This window comes from Bos mutus, unplaced genomic scaffold (genome assembly GCF_027580195.1).
Source record: "Bos mutus isolate GX-2022 unplaced genomic scaffold, NWIPB_WYAK_1.1 CTG254, whole genome shotgun sequence".
Taxonomy (NCBI): domain Eukaryota; kingdom Metazoa; phylum Chordata; class Mammalia; order Artiodactyla; family Bovidae; genus Bos; species Bos mutus.
In genome coordinates this window covers 73,701-92,152 of record NW_027219758.1, presented here as the reverse complement: position 1 = coordinate 92,152, position 18,452 = coordinate 73,701, and the positions used below count along the sequence as shown (strand labels likewise).

Genomic DNA, 18,452 nt, shown 5'->3' with positions numbered 1-18,452 from the left:
AAAAGTTTGTTGTGTTTACTGATCAAATAATAATCACACAACCTAGAAAGGACTGGTGTCAGTGCTGTGGGAAAAAACTCGTTGGAAAGGACAAAGGTTAGGAGAAACCGGAAGCAGTGGATAACTTTTCAGGAATTGGTCTACTGCTGTGATTACCGTTTTCATGCACAAACATTTTTAAATTGGTTTAAAGTTGATTTTCTTGTTTGTAATTTGTGAAAAAAAAAAATTATGGATTTCATCATTAATGATAATGTTTCCTTTACTGTGCAGATTCACCAAGATAGAGTCTGACACTGTGATGAAGTTGTTCCATTTTTCAGGTAGTTTCTTGGAGTAAGTATGTTTATTTTTTTTATGTTCTGATTTACTTTCCTTTTTAAAGCAAATCTCTTTTGAGTATTCACTATCATAGAGTTACTGAGTCTTTACATACATTAACACATTCAATATTCATTAAAACATAAAACATGTTTCACTTGACTTTACAATTGAGAAAGCTGAGATCCAAAAAATAAAAAAACGGACATTACCCACATTTCCATAATTTACTCAGAATTTAAATGCTGGTCTTAACCTTTCACAAAACTTGAGTTCTTATTTAAATGAATGAAAGTGTATGGTCTTTTTACATTGTTGTCTTTAATACAGCCTTCTTTTGCTTCTGTGGAAATTGTCTGATAGGTATACTTGAAGTATAGTTCCTTCAGGAATACAGATAATTATATATTTTTTTCAAATCCCCAGTATAATTTGTTCAGCTCATCATACTTTGAGAGAAACAGAGATGGAGATATTACATCTTTCAGATATCTCTAGAGGTTCAAATTTAGACTCAGAAGGATCTAGGAACTATTAAATGACCCAGACAACTTCGGAATGAGTACATTTGGAGCCAGAATCATGGCTGAGCAGGTGAGTCATGTGAAGTTTGTAGAGTGAATAGTCAACCGTCCACCTGGAACTTAGCTTTCCACTAGAAACCTTTCTGCTTTATGAGCTGCTGTATTAAATGGAATCATAATACTTCTAACGTCTTAACTTCATTTCTTACTTTCATACTCTGCATTTCAGTCCTTTCTACAGGATATCTATTTGTACTTCAAATACTTTTAGAAAAGTTTTTAGAAGTTTGATCTCCTGAAATTTGGCTCAACTACAGTTTTCATGTTTGACTTCTCTAAATATCAGGTTCATACCAGAGCAAAATGGATGTATCTGCCAGTATTGTTACACAGTGGGCAGCATGGCTTGATGGATTAGGAATATGGGCTCTGCCGTCAAACAAACCCAGTTACACCCACACTGTACCATCTACTCTCTGTGTTGCTGTTGCTGTTTAGTTGCTAAGTCATTTCCAACCCTTTGCAACCCCGTGGACTGTACCCCACCAAGCTCCTCTATGCATGGAATTTCCCAGGCAAGAATACAGGAGTGGGTTTCCATTTCCTTTTCTAGGGGATCTTCCTAACATAGGAATTGAACCTACATTGCCTGCACTGGCAGGCATATTCTTTACTGCTGAGCCACCAGGGAAGTCCCTACTCTGTGACCATAGCTCTAAGCCTGGGTTTTTTCCATTGCTACTCAGATATGATGGGATAGAAATTTCATCAGAGTGTGTTAGTAACAAACTATGAAAAGTGAAAGTCTCTCAGTTGTGTCCAACTCTTTGGGACCCAATGGACTTCACAGTCCATGGAATTCTCCAGGCCAGAATCCTGGAGTGGGTAACCTTTCCCCTCTCCAGGGGATCTTTCCAAGCCGGGGATTGAACCCAAGTCTCCTGCATTGCTGGCAGATTTTTTACCAGCTGAGCCACAAAAGAAGCCCAAGAATACTGGAGTGGGTAGCCTATCCCTTCTCTAGTGGATTATCCCGACCCAGGAATTGAACTGGGTTCTCCTGCATTGCAGGTAGACCAATTGAGCTGTAAGGGAAGCCCATACCAAAGGTGAATTCATGTTTTGCACTATGTAGAGTATCTGTAAGGACAGTTCTCAAATTCAACAGATAAATAATAATAGTATTAATAGACAAAATTTGAAATATGAAGGAGTTATACACAGTAATGTCTTGAGGCTCCTTTTTTGTTAATATTTCATGGTTCCACTATGTGGGAAATAAAGACAGGATCAAAAATAAAATTCAAACAGGCTAACATTGGATTTAGAGAAACTAGTCTTATTTTTCCAGAGCTGTTAAAAATACAAGTAATTATTCTGAAGCATTCATCAAGAACTACTATACATGCTTCCACAAAACTTCACTTACAACTGAAGGTAAGTACTTTGGATATTTTAAGCCCCTGAAATATACTGACACATGTTTATGGGAAAAGGTGTTCATCTACATATAGTATACAAAAAATTATCTAACAGACTACTTAATGTTATCTCTCAGAAACAAACTACAAAATGTAGTCAATTTTCAAATTGGAAAATAATGTTAAGGCTCTTTAATTCCTATGCAAATAAAATGATAGTTTCCCATAGATCTGATTAATTACTTTTTAACTTACATAGCACCAAGTACTTATTTTATAAAAGTAAGTAAGTCATGCTAGATCATTTTTACATTTTAAAGCTTTGGGGACTTACACAAAATTGAAAAACAGGGAAATAAAAATGTACTTTCATGTATCTGTTATGTATTTTTAACTGCTACATATGTTACCTAATTTAAGCTCACTCTGCTTACTGCAAGGCAAGCCAATTAACTGTGAGTTTAGGTGTTGAGGCAAGGGATATTGACTTTATGCAGAAAGCCAGCAGAAAAAGAAGATAGCAGACTGATGTCTCAAAATAGTCATATAATCGGGGTCCAGATGAAGTGAAGAAGTAAATTAAAAAGTCCATTAGTTTTGTAGTTATCTCCCAGAATGGCAAGCCTTGGGCAGAGGATTTGATCATTTCTTCCCTCCTGTAGCCGTCCACAAGTGGACAGGGTCCTGAACAAACGCACTTTGATTTAACATTCAGGCAGAGGAGCAGGGTTTTCCAAAGTAGACCAATATGTATGAACAGTGTTCTTTCAGTGAACAAATGCCACAGAAAACAAAGGTTAAAGGAAAGAAATATATCCAACACGGAGTAAGTTATTCCCTGTAACATATACATGGGCACCAAAACCTTGGTGGCACCAGAAACACTGGAATATTACTATTAATTGTCTCAAGTGCTTTCTTTCAGATACTATTTAATTTTTCATCAGCATCTTCCTATATTTTCTACATCATAAAGCAAAGAAGCACCACTTCTTTGTAAAGCAAAGTAAGGCTTAAGAAGACTACTCTGAGAGTAGTAGATTCCTTTCCCTGGAGCAAGAACAGCATGTCATTGGAGAGCTGCAGCTACCTTTTGCCCACAAGGTGGAGTGACTCACGGATAGAAGATGCCAATGATCACCTCCCCAACACTGGCAGAGGCTGTAGAAGGTGTCGTTTTTATTCTTCAACTCACAACAAACTCTTCAAAATCCATCAGATTAAATGGCTAAAGTGAATCTTACTTTTGTCACTGAATTCATTCTCAAGGGAATTACAGAACGGCCAGAGCTTCAGGTCCCCTGCTTTGTGGTGTTCTTGGTCATTTATCTGGTCACGGTGCTGGGCAACCTGGGCTTGATTACCTTGATCAGAACTGATGCTCGACTGCACACGCCTATGTACTATTTCCTCAGTCACTTGGCCTTTGTTGATCTTTGCTACTCCTCTGCTATCACACCAAAGATGATGGTGAACTTTGTTGTGGAGCACAATACTGTTGCTTTCTATGCTTGTGCAATGCAACTGGGCTGTTTTCTCACCTTCATGATCACGGAGTGTTTCCTCTTAGCTTCCATGGCCTATGATCGCTATGTAGCCATCTGTAGTCCCCTGCATTATTCCACACTGATGTCAAAGAGAGTCTGCATTCAACTAGTGGCAGTTCCATATGTATACAGCTTTCTGGTTGCCCTGTTCCATACCATCATCACCTTCCGTCTAACCTACTGTGGCCCCAATGTCATTAACCATTTCTACTGTGATGACCTTCCTCTCTTGGCTCTGTCATGCTCAGACACACGCATGAAGGAAATTCTGATCTTTGCCTTTGCTGGTTTTGATATGATCTGTTCATCTTCCATTGTCCTCACGTCCTACCTCTTCATCATCACCACCATCCTAAGGATCCGCTCTACCCAGGGGCGACTCAAGGCCATTTCTACCTGTGGCTCCCACATGGTGGCTGTTACTATTTTTTATGGCACTCTGATATTTATGTACCTGCAACCCAAGTCAAACCACTCCCTGGACACAGACAAAATGGCATCTGTGTTTTACACTGTGGTGATCCCCATGTTGAACCCACTCATCTATAGTCTAAGAAACAAAGAGGTGAAAAGTGCCTCCAAGAAAGTCTTGGGAAAAGGTTGTGAAACTTTAAAGATATTAAAATTAAGAAAATAATAATAATAACATTGTATTAAATACAAGAAGAAAAATAAGTCAGTCTTTCCCTTTTTGACATTGCTTGTAATTCTTTACCAGTAAACTGAAAATGTGATTATTACTTCAACAGACCCTGATAATTACTACAAGGACCCAGGTCAATTCTGGAAAGTCAGTTTGATTCTGAGTCCTGCTCAGGACATAGTAGCATTTAAAGACCATGAAATCATCTTCAAAAGCAAACACAAATACACTCCCAAACACATATACATGTATCCCAAACAAAGGTAGCAGCATCTTTTTCTTAGAACTCAGGACTCTAGAACCAAGACTGCATGTGTTTGAATTCTATCTTCTTTTTATTAGCTGTGAAACTCTGGACAATTGACCTGAACTCTGCATGACTCTCTTTACAACTTTACAAAATAATGGGAACCAGATGGTTGATTGGTTTTGAAGGTTAAACAGGTTAATGTTTATGAAAGGCTTAGAACTGTATCATGTTATAGTAAGTGCTATGCCTGCTAAGTCACTTCAGTCACGTTCATCTCTCTGTGACTCCATGGACTACAGCCTGTCAGGCGTCTCTGTTCATGGGATTTATTGGGCAAGAATACTGGAGTGAATTGCCATGCCCTCCAGGGGATCTTCCTGACCCAGAAATCAAACCTGCATCTCATAAGTCTCCTGGAGGCAGATTCTTTTCCACTAGGTCCACCTGGGAAGCCCATAAGTTCTATGTGTTGTTATATAAATACTTTTATGTGTAACAAAAATCAATCAGTTAAGTTCTTAAAAGTCTATCAGTCTTAAATAAGAAAGACAAAGCTTTTAGATTTCTACTACCTTCCAGGACTTTAATCACCTAGTTGCACTGAATCCTATATATCAAATCTACTGGAGTGTAAGGTTTCACTTCTAGGTCTCAATAATTTATAAATTGTCTAAGGTCACATAACTAATAATAGGAATATTCTAAGTTCAAATTCAAGTCTATTTGAAGTTTGTTTTCTTAACACTTTGGATGTTAAGAGTAAAGGGTATTATAGATTGCACTCTTAGTCTCCCAGTCTTGTCCAGTTATTTGCAACACTTCGGACTGTACCCTACCGGGCTTCTCAGTCCACTGGATTCTCCAGGGAAGAATTCTGGAGTGGGCTGCCATTTCCTACTCCAGGGGATCTTTCCAACTTGGGGCTTGAATTTGCCTCTCCTGTGTCTCCTGCACTGCAGGCAGAATCTTTACCACTAGAGTCACTGGGAAGCTCTAATTATAGATCACTGTGTTATTGTTATTTAGTTTGCTAAGTTTTGTTAGATTCTTTGTGACCCCATGGACTGTACCCTACCAGTTTCCTCTGTCCATGGGATTTCCAAGGCAAGAATACTGGAGTGGGTTACCACTCCTTTCTCCCGGGGTTCTTCCTGACCCAGGGATCGAACTCAGGTCCCCTGCATTGGCAGGCAGATTCACTGAGCCAGCTGGGAAACCTAATTATAGGTTATCTGTACTTAGAGGTGTCATTATCAGATTTTTAAATATAATTGGAAAACATGGTTTATAAGAAATTATATTTTAAAAATGAATAAATTCTCATATGTTCAAATAGAAATAATCTTAGGTTACAATGTCATTTATTCAATTACCCTTATAGGATCATGACATGAAATTTAAAAATTAGTGATTCTAAGTTCTTTTATTATTTTGAGTTTATAAAAATTAATTAAATTACTGATTTAACATTATCATTTTACCATTTTGGAAGGTGACTTTGCTAGTTACAGTCATTATATAAAAGTCAGTTTGAGGTTTGTAATGTTGTTGTTGTTTAGTTGCTAAGTCATGTCTGACTGTTTTGTGACCCTATGCATTCTAGCCCACCAGGCTCCTCTGTCCATAACATTTTCCAGGTTAGAATACTGGAGTGGGTTGCCCTTTCCTTCCCCAGCGGATCTTCCCAATCAGAGATCAAACCTGAGTCTCCTTCATGGCATCTGAATTCTTCACCCTGAGCCAATAGGGAAGCCTTGAGGTATATTGTACAAGGGAATTATTTCCTCTTCTGCACTTAATTTGTAAGAAACCCATGTATGTTGCCATGAAGCGTGTTTAGAATCTTGTGAGTTGAATGAATCCTCAGATTTTTAAGTCAGGTTTGACAGAGAACATGGTGCTTCTAGTCACTGCAACTATGCCTTGTGAGTGCATATTTATCTGATGGATATTCACACATATTCTCACATATCACATACAAAACACAAAGAAGGAACACAGGAAGTTTCTCTTTCACAGGTAAAGAGGTTCAAACCTAAAGAATCTTAATGCTTCACTTGAAGAACTCTGCTCTTCTTATGTTTAACTTTACCTTTTTGCTTCCAATGATTATTTACAATAGCAATGTTGAAACACTAATTGGAGTTTCCATGTCCACACAATTTTAATCCCTTACTATTAGCAGTCATTTCTTAATGTAATCCTGACTTTTCTCAGGGAAATTCAAGAAGAAATTCACATGTAATCAATAGTTATGTTATTCAGCTTCTTCCTAAACAGACACATACAATTCTGTGTGGCCTTTAAAACTGTACTGTGAAACATCATTCCCTCAGCTAAAATATCAAAATCCACATTCTTATGCAGTCTTAGGAGCAGCACTTCCCCAGGTCTATCCCAGGTCTGCACTCACTCTAGCTGGAGTCAACCTGCCAAAGTCACCAGTTGCAAGCAGTGGACACAAGACATGCACCCACACAAAGATACTCCTTCAAGACAAGGAGAGCTAGATGTTTTGCCTAATTCATAGGAACAGAAATCAAAAGTCAGACATAATGAGGAGACAAAGGAATGAGTTCCAAACAAAAGAGCAAAATAAGACCCCAGAACAAACCCTAATGAAATGGTCTTTAGATAAGTGTTTACCTGATACAGAGTTCAAAGAAAAGATCAAAGGAGGTTCACCAAACTCAGAAAATGAATGGAGAGATTCAGTGAGAAACATCAACAGAGACAGAAAATATAAGAAAGAACCAACACAACTGAATACAATAACTGAAATTTTAAAAGATGTATGTATATATATATATATATACATATACATATATATGTATATATATAACATATGAGAGAGAATCAATGTTAGAGAAAAATGATTTGGAAGATAGAATAGTGAAAATCACCCAATAAGAACAGCAACAAGAAGACAAAATTTATAAAAATGAAGAGAGTTTAAGGGACCTCTGTGTCTATATCAAGTATAATAATATTCACATTAAAGGGATCCCTGAGAGAGAAGAGAGAGAGATAGGGGCAGAAAATGTATTTGAAGAAATAATGGTATACAGGTATTTTTTTTCCCATAGCTCCAGATATATTTCTAATGAGCAATCATGTTTAAAAACAACTGGACTATATGATGATCTCTTATTTTACCTCGTTTGTTTCACTTTTTCTATTTTGTAATCAGTGCTCCCATTTCATTTATTTTGTTTTCCAATTTCTCCACCTCTTCTTTTTTTTTGGAGGGGGGATGTTCTTAAACCTTTATCAAAAGTAATAGAAAAACTTTTTATATACTTATATAAATAATATATATAATATATGTATTTTAGAAAAAATATAAATTTTGCCTAACTAAAAATATATGACATTTGACTCCTCTTGTTTGACTTACTCTGAATAGAATGTTAAATTTCTAATTAAAATAGACATACAATAAAGGTTTACTATGTAGCAGGGAACTATACTCAATATCTTGTAGTAACCTATAATGGAAATAATTTCAAAAAATAATACATGTGTATATAAATTTTTAAAAAGGCAGAAAATTACTCTAACCTGAGGAAGAAAACAGACCCTTTGGTACAGAAAGCAAGATCCTCTCAATTCTTTTCAGTTTCTTTCTTTTTATTTTTTAAATTTTAATATAAATTTATTTAATTGGAGACTAATTACTTTCCAATATTGTATTGGTTTTGCTATACATCAAATTTTCAGTTTCTTGAGTGACAATTGAATTATTTTAAAGAGGACAGCACACTTTCTTTACAACTTATTTTTACATGATATATTTAAACAAAGACCATCACTCACTTATACAATTTATTTACTAGCAACAAAGAAAAAGAAGAAAAATACCTGACATTTATTGAGTGCTTGCTATTTCTTAGCCTAATTTTGAATTTTATCAACTGATTTAATCCTCTTACCAATGCTAAGAAATAAGTCATATGTATTTAAGTTTAGCAATGTGAAAATCAGGATTTACAAAATAAACAAAGTGAGCTTTAACCCGTTTTGCCTTTTTGAAAATGATAAGTTGAAAACATATGAAGTTAAATTTTCTTGAAGTATAATTTATTAATTTAACAAAAAAATTGTTGTAGAAGTACTAGATTATCAAGAATATGCTTAGAATGTAAATATTCTGATGAGTTTAATTATTTGTTGTTTATGTATAAGTACCTCATATTTCCTCAATTATATTTTTTATTTGCATATTAGTTCAGAGAAGCCCATGTTTTAATATAGTTTGACTGCTTCATAGTAACATTACAGTGTTACCTATGAAGAAAAACCATTAGTAATTATATATTTATAGACCGATTTTTTTTCCCCTCAGACCTCCTTGTCACTTAATTTGGTTTTTAGATAATTAAATTAAGCATAGGATGTTGATATTTTATTATATAAGTAATAATCCAGGCTGAGGACCGTTAGAGTTCATTTCTCCTGAATATCTCAACTTACATGAAAAACTTGTGCCTCAGAGCTGTTAAAATCCTTTCCTTATATTCTAAGCCAAAGCAGTTATGTAATAGCAAAGGGATCAAGTGACACCAAAGGGTAGAAGTGAAATATGGTTACATCTTTTAGAAACTATTAAAAATCTAGCTTTTGGGAGATGATGATATATTCTCAGAAACTTCTGAAATTAACATCACTGGAAGGCAAAGAAATGATAAAGGTAAAGAGCTTTTGCCCCAAGTGTGGTGACTTTTCCCTTCATTTTCTTTTCCAGAGTATGTGAGCCCCATGAAATATTCATTCATTGTGCCAGATTCAGGCTCATCTATCTTTCAAATTATTTTTCTAATTAAACAAATAATTTAAATTTACTTTGTAAATGAATTTGGATCAATGTTCAAAACCAGTTCAGTTCAGTTGCTCAGTCCTGTCCAACTCTTTGTGACCCCATGGACTGCAGCACAGCAGGCTTCCCTGTCCATCACCAACTCCTGGAGCTTACTCAAACTCATGGCCATCAAGTTGGTGGTGTCATCCAACCATCTCATCCTCTCTCATCAGCTTCTCCTCCTGCCCTCAAACTTTCCCTGCTTTAGGGTCTTTTCCAATTAGTCATCTCTTTGCATCATGTGGGCAAAGTATTGGAGCTTCAGCCTCAGTATCAGTCCTTCCAATGAATATTCAGGACTGATATTTCCTTTCAGATTGACTGGTTTGGTTGCCCTGTAGTCCGAGGGACTCTTGAGAGTCTTCTCTGACGCCATAGTTAAAAATGTTTAAAATAATCACTAAAAATCTGTTTTACAAAAAAAAAACCAAAAACTTATTTTTTCTAGTTATAAACTACATGCTTATTAAAGAACTACATAAACTGTTTTGGACTTTTTTATTTTTTAAATACCCGTCTCAGTAAAGGGTTATAAAAATTAGCTGATACCATCCATTTAAAGACTTTCATCCAGCACCAGACACACAGAAGAAGATTCAACTAAGTTTATCTCTGTTTTTACTTTGAAAAGTGGAACTAAATAAATTAACATTTTATTAATACAATCCTTACTAAATGCAGAAAATAGCTCAAATTTTGTTTCAAGAAAATATATGCTTATTTCAATAGCAGAAATGGAAGAACCAAAAAAAAAAAAATACGTTTCAAATATGCTCACAAACACAAGAAAAACTAAATTTAAAATGGCCATTCAAAAATAAATTTAAAATGGCCAACTAGGTAAGTGGGTGAGTGAGTGATATTCGCTCAGTCCTGTCCAACTCTTTGAGACCCCATGGACTGTATGTAGCCTGCCAGACTCCTCTGTCCATGGAATTCTCCAGGCAAGCGTATTTGAGTGGGTTGTCATTGCTACCCAACTGTAGTTTTGATCTGCATTTCACTAACAATTAGTGATATTGAGCATCTTTTCATGTATTTTTTTACTATCTATATGTCTTCCTTGGAGAAATGTCTATCCATCTTCAAAATATCTACAGACGATGCATGCTAGAGAGGGTATGGAGAAAAAAGAACCCTCCTATACTGTTGGTGGGGATGTAAATTGGTATCTATGGAGAACAGTATGGAAGTTTCTTAAAAAAAAAACAAAAAAACTACAGGTGCTGTCTGTGAGCTTAGTTGCTCATTCATGTCCGATTCTTTGGAACCCTATGGAATGTCACCCACCAGGCTCCTCTGTCAATGGGGATTCTCCAGGAAAGCATACTGGAGTGGGTTGCTGTGCCCTCCTTTGAATGATCTTCAGCACCCAGGGATTGAAACCAGGTCTCTTGGACAACTTTACCAGCTGAGTTACTGGGGAAACCCACCTGGACATATATCTGAAGAAAAGCATAATTTCTAAGAATACATGCACCCAAATGTGCACTGCAGCACAATTTGCAATAGCCTGGACATGGAAGCAACTTAAATGTACATCAACAGAGGAAGGGATAAAGAAGATATACATATGTACAATGGAATCTCCAGTTCAGTTCAGTTCAGTTGGTCAGTCGTGTCTGACTCTTCACGACCCCATGAATCACAGCATGCCAGGCCTCCCTGTCCACCAACTCCTGGAGTTCACCCAAACCCATGTCCATCTAGTTTGTGATGCCATCCAGCCATCTCATCCTCTGTTGTCCCATTCTCCTCCTGTCCCTAATCCGTCCTAGCATCTGGGTCTTTTCCAATGAGTCAGCTCTTTGCATAAGGTGGCCAAAGTATTGGAGTTTCAGCTTCAGCATCAGTCCTTCCAATGAACACCCAGGACTGATCTCCTCTAGGATGGACTGGTTGGATCTCCTTGCAGTCCCTGGGACTCTCAAGAGTCCTCTCCAACATCACAGTTCAAAAGCATCAATTCTTCAGCACTCAGCTTTCTTCACAGTCCAACTCTCACATCTATACTTGACCACTGGAAAAACCATAGCCTTGACTAGACAGACCTTTGTTGGCAAAGTAATGTCTCTACTTTTGAATATACTATCTAGGTTGGTCTTAACTTTCCTTCCAAGGAGTAAGCGTCCTTTAATTTCATGGCTGCATTCACCATCTGCAGTGATTTTGGAGCCCCCAAAATAAAGTCTGACTCTGATTCCACTGTTTCCCCATCTATTTCCCATGAAGTGATGGGACCAGATGAATGGAATCTTCAGTTCAGTTCAGTTCAGTCATTCAGTCATGTCCGATTCTTTGCGACCCCATGAATTGCAGCATGCCAGGCCACCCTGTCCATCACCAACTCCCAGAGTTCATTCAAATTCACGTCCATCGAGTCAGTGATGCCATCCAGCCATCTCATCCTCTGTCGTCCCCTTTTCCTCCTGCCCCCAATCCCAGCATTAGAGTCTTTTCCAATGAGTCATAAAAACAATGAAACAATCCTATTAACAGGAACAGGGATGGACCTAGAGACTGTCAAAGTGAGTGAAGTAAGTCAGAAAGAGAAAGACAAATATATAATCTTCCTTATATGTGGATTCTATAAAAATGGTACAGATGAACTTGTTTGCAAAACAGAAACAGAATTACAGATATAGAAAAGAAACTTATGATTGCCAAGGGAGGAAAGACAGATGAGTGAATTGGGAGATTGGGATTGACATATACACACTGTTCTGTATGAAATAGATAACTGAAGAGAACCCACTGTATAGCACAGGGATCTCTACTCAGTGCTCTGTGGTGACCTAAATGGGAAGTGAATCTAAAAAAGAGTGGATACATGTATATGTGTAACTTTGGCTGTGTGGATCACAGTAAACTGTGGGAAATTCTGAAAGAGATGGGAATACCAGACCACCTGATCTGCCTCTTGAGAAATCTGTATGCAGGTCAGGAAGCAACAGTTAGAACTGGACATGGAACAACAAACTGGTTCCAAGTAGGAAAAGGAGTACGTCAAGGCTGTATATTGTCACCCTGCGTATTTAACTTATATGCAGAGTACCTCATGAGAAATGCTGGGCTGGAAGAAGCACAAGCTGGAATCAAGATTTCCAGGAGAAATATCAATAACCTCAGATATGCAGATGACACCACCCTTATGGCAGAAAGTGAAGAGGAACTAAAAAGCCTCTTGATGAAGGTGAAAGAGGAGAGTGAAAAAGTTGGCTTAAAACTCAACATTCAGGAAACGAAGATCATGGCATCTGGTCCCATCACTTCATGGGAAATAGATGGGGAAACTGCCGAGGTCCAGCCCCGGCTGATCCAGGGTATTCAAAGGAGAGATGGCTTCGGCGACTTATTTATTTAAATATTCATCAAAGATATAAAGAGTAATAGAATGAGGATAGCTCAGTAGGAAAATTCAGTGGAGAAAAGAGGCTGAGTAGCTTGGTTTACGTGGAAAATCAATATAACCTGTGACACCAGGTTAGCTCTGACCACGGAGGCCGCAAGTGCCCTCTCGAATAGTGGAAGGTGCCCCACCTTAGGCACCTTCTCGAGTGGGTCTTAGAAGCCCAGGCAAATAAATGGTCGCAGAGGACCTCCATGCTCCAGATGGAGACTCAGCTGGAAGTTAAGGAGAAGAATGACATGCGGAGACCAAGCTTTGGTGAGCAAGGCCCGTAGCTTTATTTTCAACGGGGGCTTATATACCCTAAGTTACACATAGAGGATAATAGGGGATGCAAAGTCAGCAGTCTTTGATCCTTTTCAAAAACCAGGGTTTCTATCCTGCAAATTTATCGTATACAAATGGTTTAGGTAATTTACATCATCTTCTGGCCAAGAAGGCCTATTAACATTTTATGACTCTTGACAAAGACTTATTTTCTCTAACAGTAATTATTTTAAGGTTTGGTGCCATCTTCTGAAGGTGTTAGATAAAACTGCATTCCTATAGGGCGGATGTGTAATGGGTTTACAACAAAGGAAAGAATTTATTAGGGTCTAAAGTTGCTAACACCAAGGCCACTACTTATTTTTTCTACATACCAAATATATTAATTAATACACATTCAAGGATACAATACAGGGGATGTGAAAACTTGGCAACAAGCATTGGCTCATCAATGAAATCTTTTACTAGTTTTTTCTGACAGTTTCTAATTCTCTGAGAGGCTCTAAGCTATTTGAATATCTTAAGCTTCCCATGCCTCTGGAGGCTGGGAGACTGTAAACAATCGTATGCATAGCTGTAGGAGTCTGGGTAAACTTGTCAGGCAAGTTAGAGAGCTATCTGAGGGGTTTGGATTTAAACACTCCTAGTTGCCCAGGAACTTTATTAATTGGAGCTGTAAGTTAACTCTTTGACAGAGAGAGTGAGATGGTGGTGGGGTACAGCCCCCAGTAAAGTCAGAGGTGAAAGCACAAAGCAATAAAGTAGGCAGACTCTGGTTTTTTGGAGGGTAGATACTCGAGAATATCCAGGGGGACTCCTGAGGCTTGATCCTGCCTTTGCGTATGCCAAGCCTCCTTCCTCATGACCTTTGTCACAAGTGGAATGCCTCACCGGCTCCTGGCAGGAAACGGTGGAAACAGTGTCAGACTTTATATCTTTGGGCTCCAAAATCACTGCAGATGGTGACTGCAGCCATGAAATTAAAAGATGCTTACTCCTTGGAAGGAAAGTTATGACCAACCTAGATAGCATATTCAAAAGCAGAGACATTACTTTGCCAACAAATGTCCATCTAGTCAAGACTATGGTTTTTCCAGTGGTCATGTATGGATGTGAGAGTTGGACTGTGAAGAAAGCTGAGCGCCGAAGAATTGATGCTTTTGAACTGTGGTGTTGGAGAAGACTCTTGAAAGTCCCTTGGACTGCAAGGAGATCCAACCAGTCCATCCTAGAGGAGATCAGTCCTGGGTATTCATTAGAAGGAATGATGCTAAAGCTGAAACTCCAGTACTTTGGCCACCTCATGCAAAGAGTTGACTCATTGGAAAAGACTCTGTTGCTAGGAGGTATGGGGGGCAGAGGAGAAGGGGATGACAGAGGATGAGATGGCTGGATGGCATCACTGACTCGATGGAGATGAGTTTGAGTGAACTCTGGGAGTTGGTGATGGACAGGGAGGCCTGGCGTGCTGCGATTCATGGGGTCGCGAAGAGTCAGACACGACTGAGCTACTGAACTGAACTGAGCTAATTCACTTTGCTGTATGGCAGGAAACTCATGCAATATTGTAAAGCAACTATACCCAACAAAATTAATAAAAGCAATTGTGATGAAATTTAGGGGCAGTGGGAGGTAGGATGGGCTTCCCAGTGTGTGCTGGTGGTTAACAACCTGCCTCCCAATGCAGGAGAAGCCAGGGCCTCTCTTCCATCCCTGGATCGGGAAGATCCCCTGGAGGAGGGCATGGCACCCCATTCCAGTATTCTTGCCTGGATAATCCCATGGGCAGTGGAATCTGGTGGGCTACAGTCCATGGGGTCACAAGGACATGATTGAAGGGACAGGATGCACACATGCGTGGGAGATAGAATGGCCTTGGAATAGCTCAGTGGTGTGGATGCTGCACGGCATCTCAGTGGTGTGGGCAATGCACTTTCAGAGAATAATTATGCCAAATGTTCAACATGAAGCTGTTTGCACTTCTGAAATATAAAATTTCTCTGTCTTAAAGAGTTCATATTGCTGATTCCATTTATATAAAACTGTAGGAAATAAGCAGTCAGACATGACTGAAGCAACTTAGCATATGCAGCATGCATTTAAGAATCGCAAAGCAATCATAGTGACAGGAACCAGTTGGTGGTTGCCCAGGGTCAGTGGAGGAGGAACCTTGGGGTATGGGACAAACGTGTTCAGCATTTTCACGTGGTGATGTTTCAAAACTTATCAAATTGAGCACTTTAAATATGTACAGTTTAAAAAGTCACATATCAATTTGAAACAAAAATGAAAAGGAATGAAATTGTTTTAATGATGACAATACAATAACTTGTTAGCTTTTATATTTTCATTTTGTTGATTTTAAAATAAATCATATCATATTGCCAACTCTTTCTAAAAAAGGCTATACAGGCAATAACAATGCTGAAAATAATGTTACTAATTAGGTGTAATAGTCAATACTCATGAAGTGCTTGGCATGTACTACAAACTATGTAAGACTTTTATAGTCATAATCTTATTTAATCTTCACAATCAGTCCAGGACAAAGGAACTATTACTATTGTAGATGAAGAAACCAAGAAAAAGAGATGTGAAATATAATAATTTACCCAAGATAACAGCTATTACTTGGAAAACTAAAATTGTTGGCCAAACTGTGTGAAGGAAGAGTCCATGTTCCTAATCACAATTGATACAGAACAAGCAAGGAGTTATATGGCAGGAAAGAGCTCTAGTGAACTTAACTGACACAGTGTCAGGATCGGTGTCACCAAGGGCTCAATGTCAAGGTGGCTCTGTTGGTGCTACTCTTTGAGCTGAATGCAAGTAGAGGAGTGTTAGGAAGATTATTCAGCTTGTTGGAAAAAAGAAAAAAAAATCTTGTATTAATCTTTGCCTTATTTTCCAGATTATGTATGCAGCAAACTTGAAATATAAGATACCAAATGTTGGTCTATCTTAGTATGACCCATATGACACAGAATTCAGATAAAGGGACTATGCTAGATGTTTCATTTCTTTAATTATGAAGATGTCTTTTCAAACAGGTTAAGATATCTCTATCTCTGTTTCACTCTCTGTCTTTCCTTGTTTGTCTGTCTCTTTCTCCTTTTAAATTTAACACCTCAAAATTTATAAAAGTCCTTTCACGTGTAAATCATCGAGAATGACAGAGTAGGCTTTAGGACATGTTGAGTAAATATGAACACTGGAAGTGAGGAATTTGACCCTATCATTTATCAGCATTTTGACTCTAGATAAGCCACAACTCCATGTCCTCTGATTCCTCCCTGTCCTTGATTTTTTCAGTTATTTGATAGCCAAATGCAACTTTTCTATAATGCTCTTCAGTGCATTCTTCAGTTCCTGATTCCTCAAGCTGTAGATCAATGGGTTTAACATGGGAATCACTACCATATAGAATGCCAAAGCAAATTAATCTGTGTTCAGAGAATGGCTTGAATTGGGCAGGAGGTACATAAAAATGATTGTTGCATAAAATATGGTGATTGAGGTCAGATGGGGAACACAGGTAGAAAAGGCTTTTTGCCTTCCTTCAGCAGAATGGATCCTCAGAATGGCAAAGAGGATGAAGATATAAGAAATGATCACGATCAGTAGAGAGCAAAGGGTGTTGAACCCAGCAATGATTAACAGCATCAGCTCTTTGACATGAGTGTCAGAGCAAGCCAGTGCGACCAAGGGAACGTCATCACAGTAGAAGTGGTTGACCCTATTGGAGCCACAGAAAGACAAGAGGAATGTTGCGACTGTCTGCGCAAGACCCACAATGAATCCATAAATATATGTGCTAGCAATGGTCCGATTACAGAGCTTTTTAGGCATGAGGATGGCATAGAGTAAAGGGTTGCAAATGACCTGTCATAGGCCATGACTGAGAGCAAATACTGTTCACAAGCTACAGATGTGATGAAGCAGCACACCTGGATGACACATGCATAAAATGTTATACTTTTAACTTCACACAGGAAATTCACCAAGGTGTTTGGGGTGACAGACGAAGTAAAAGAAAAATCAATAAAAGCCAGGTGGCTGAGAAAAAAATACATGGGTGTGTGAAGCTGCGGGCTGACTTGTATTAACACAATCAAACCAAGATTACCCAGGACGCTAGCAAAATAGATTACTAGGAACACACCAAAGAGAGTGGCTTGAAGTTCTGGATTATCTGTGAGTCCCAAGAGGATAAACTCAGACACTGCAGAATAATTGCCTTTTGCCATGGTAGAGATTTAACTTTTGTTTTTAACAATAAAACCCCTAGAGCACACAGTCTGAGTATTCTTATCTCCCTTAGAGATAATCAAGCAGATGTTGGGAACTGATTCTGATCCACCCCGATCTTATGTTGGACACATTCAAAAGACACTCTCCATGCAAATTCTGGTTTCATAATGAAGTGATTTGTTCTCTGCAGAAGCTCCAAAGTATGAAATTCTGTGGGGTTTGGAAAGATAGAAACATGGCATTTTATTTAAAATCTAACATAATTGAATACTCTATTTTTAATAAAAGAAAATAAAGACAGTTATTTGAGCACAATTATTTTTAATTATTGAAATACTTTAAACAAAAATGTTAATTCTTTGAAAATTGTTAATTAACAGAAAACAATAAATTAAAAAATAATTTCAGAAGGGGTAGTATGAAAGGTAGTTTTAAATTCTGACCATCTTTATATCAACTATTCAGGATGATTTTTATTTTATTTTGTTCTCTTACTATGATTTCTAGTTTTCTTTCAATTACTATGTAATATTTGGGAATTAAAGGGAGAAAAGCCCTTAGAAACATAGATAGTCTTGCTTCTTCTGAAATATGTATAGGATGATTAAAAATACATTAAAATAATTTAGAAAACATATTTATCGGGTGGCTCCTAACATCTAAATGCAAAACAGGAGAAGAAAAAATCAAGATAATTTTGTAGAACTAAAAACCGATTTCTGGTTTATTAAAAGAAACAGTTTTTAATGATCTTCATTTGAGCAGATACGTTTGATTTAAAAAATTTTTCTACTATTTCATCTCAGATCATCTTTCCATCAACCCTATCAACTGGTGATAAGCTATCGTCTTCATTTTCAGATATGGAAGCTCAGAGTGAGAGCTTAAACCCTCTTGCTGTTTCATGATTAGTGTGGGGTAAAGCAAAATAACTCATGAACTAGTTCTGGACTCCCTGACC

The 18,452-nt window shown here is 37.8% G+C and overlaps 2 protein-coding genes across 2 annotated transcripts; one reads left to right on the top strand and one right to left on the bottom strand.

Moving 5' to 3' along the window:
• The first annotated feature begins 3,490 nt into the window (after window positions 1-3,490).
• Window positions 3,491-4,450, top strand: LOC102286435 (olfactory receptor 8U3). The gene has a single exon (XM_005908381.2). The coding sequence runs from the start codon at window positions 3,491-3,493 to the stop codon at window positions 4,448-4,450; it is 960 nt and encodes a 319-aa protein (XP_005908443.2).
• A 12,102-nt stretch (window positions 4,451-16,552) lies between these two features.
• Window positions 16,553-17,529, bottom strand: LOC102286711 (olfactory receptor 5AL1-like). Its single transcript, XM_070366908.1, is given in 2 exon segments — window positions 16,553-17,121; window positions 17,124-17,529. Coding segments are annotated over 2 exon segments (933 nt in total). The 5' UTR covers window positions 17,488-17,529.
• Between the last annotated feature and the right edge of the window lie 923 nt (window positions 17,530-18,452).

Excerpts from the sequence above, each read along its gene's own strand:
- LOC102286435 (XM_005908381.2), top strand. The coding sequence starts at position 3,491 with ATGGCTAAAGTGAATCTTACTTTTGTCACTGAATTCATTCTCAAGGGA.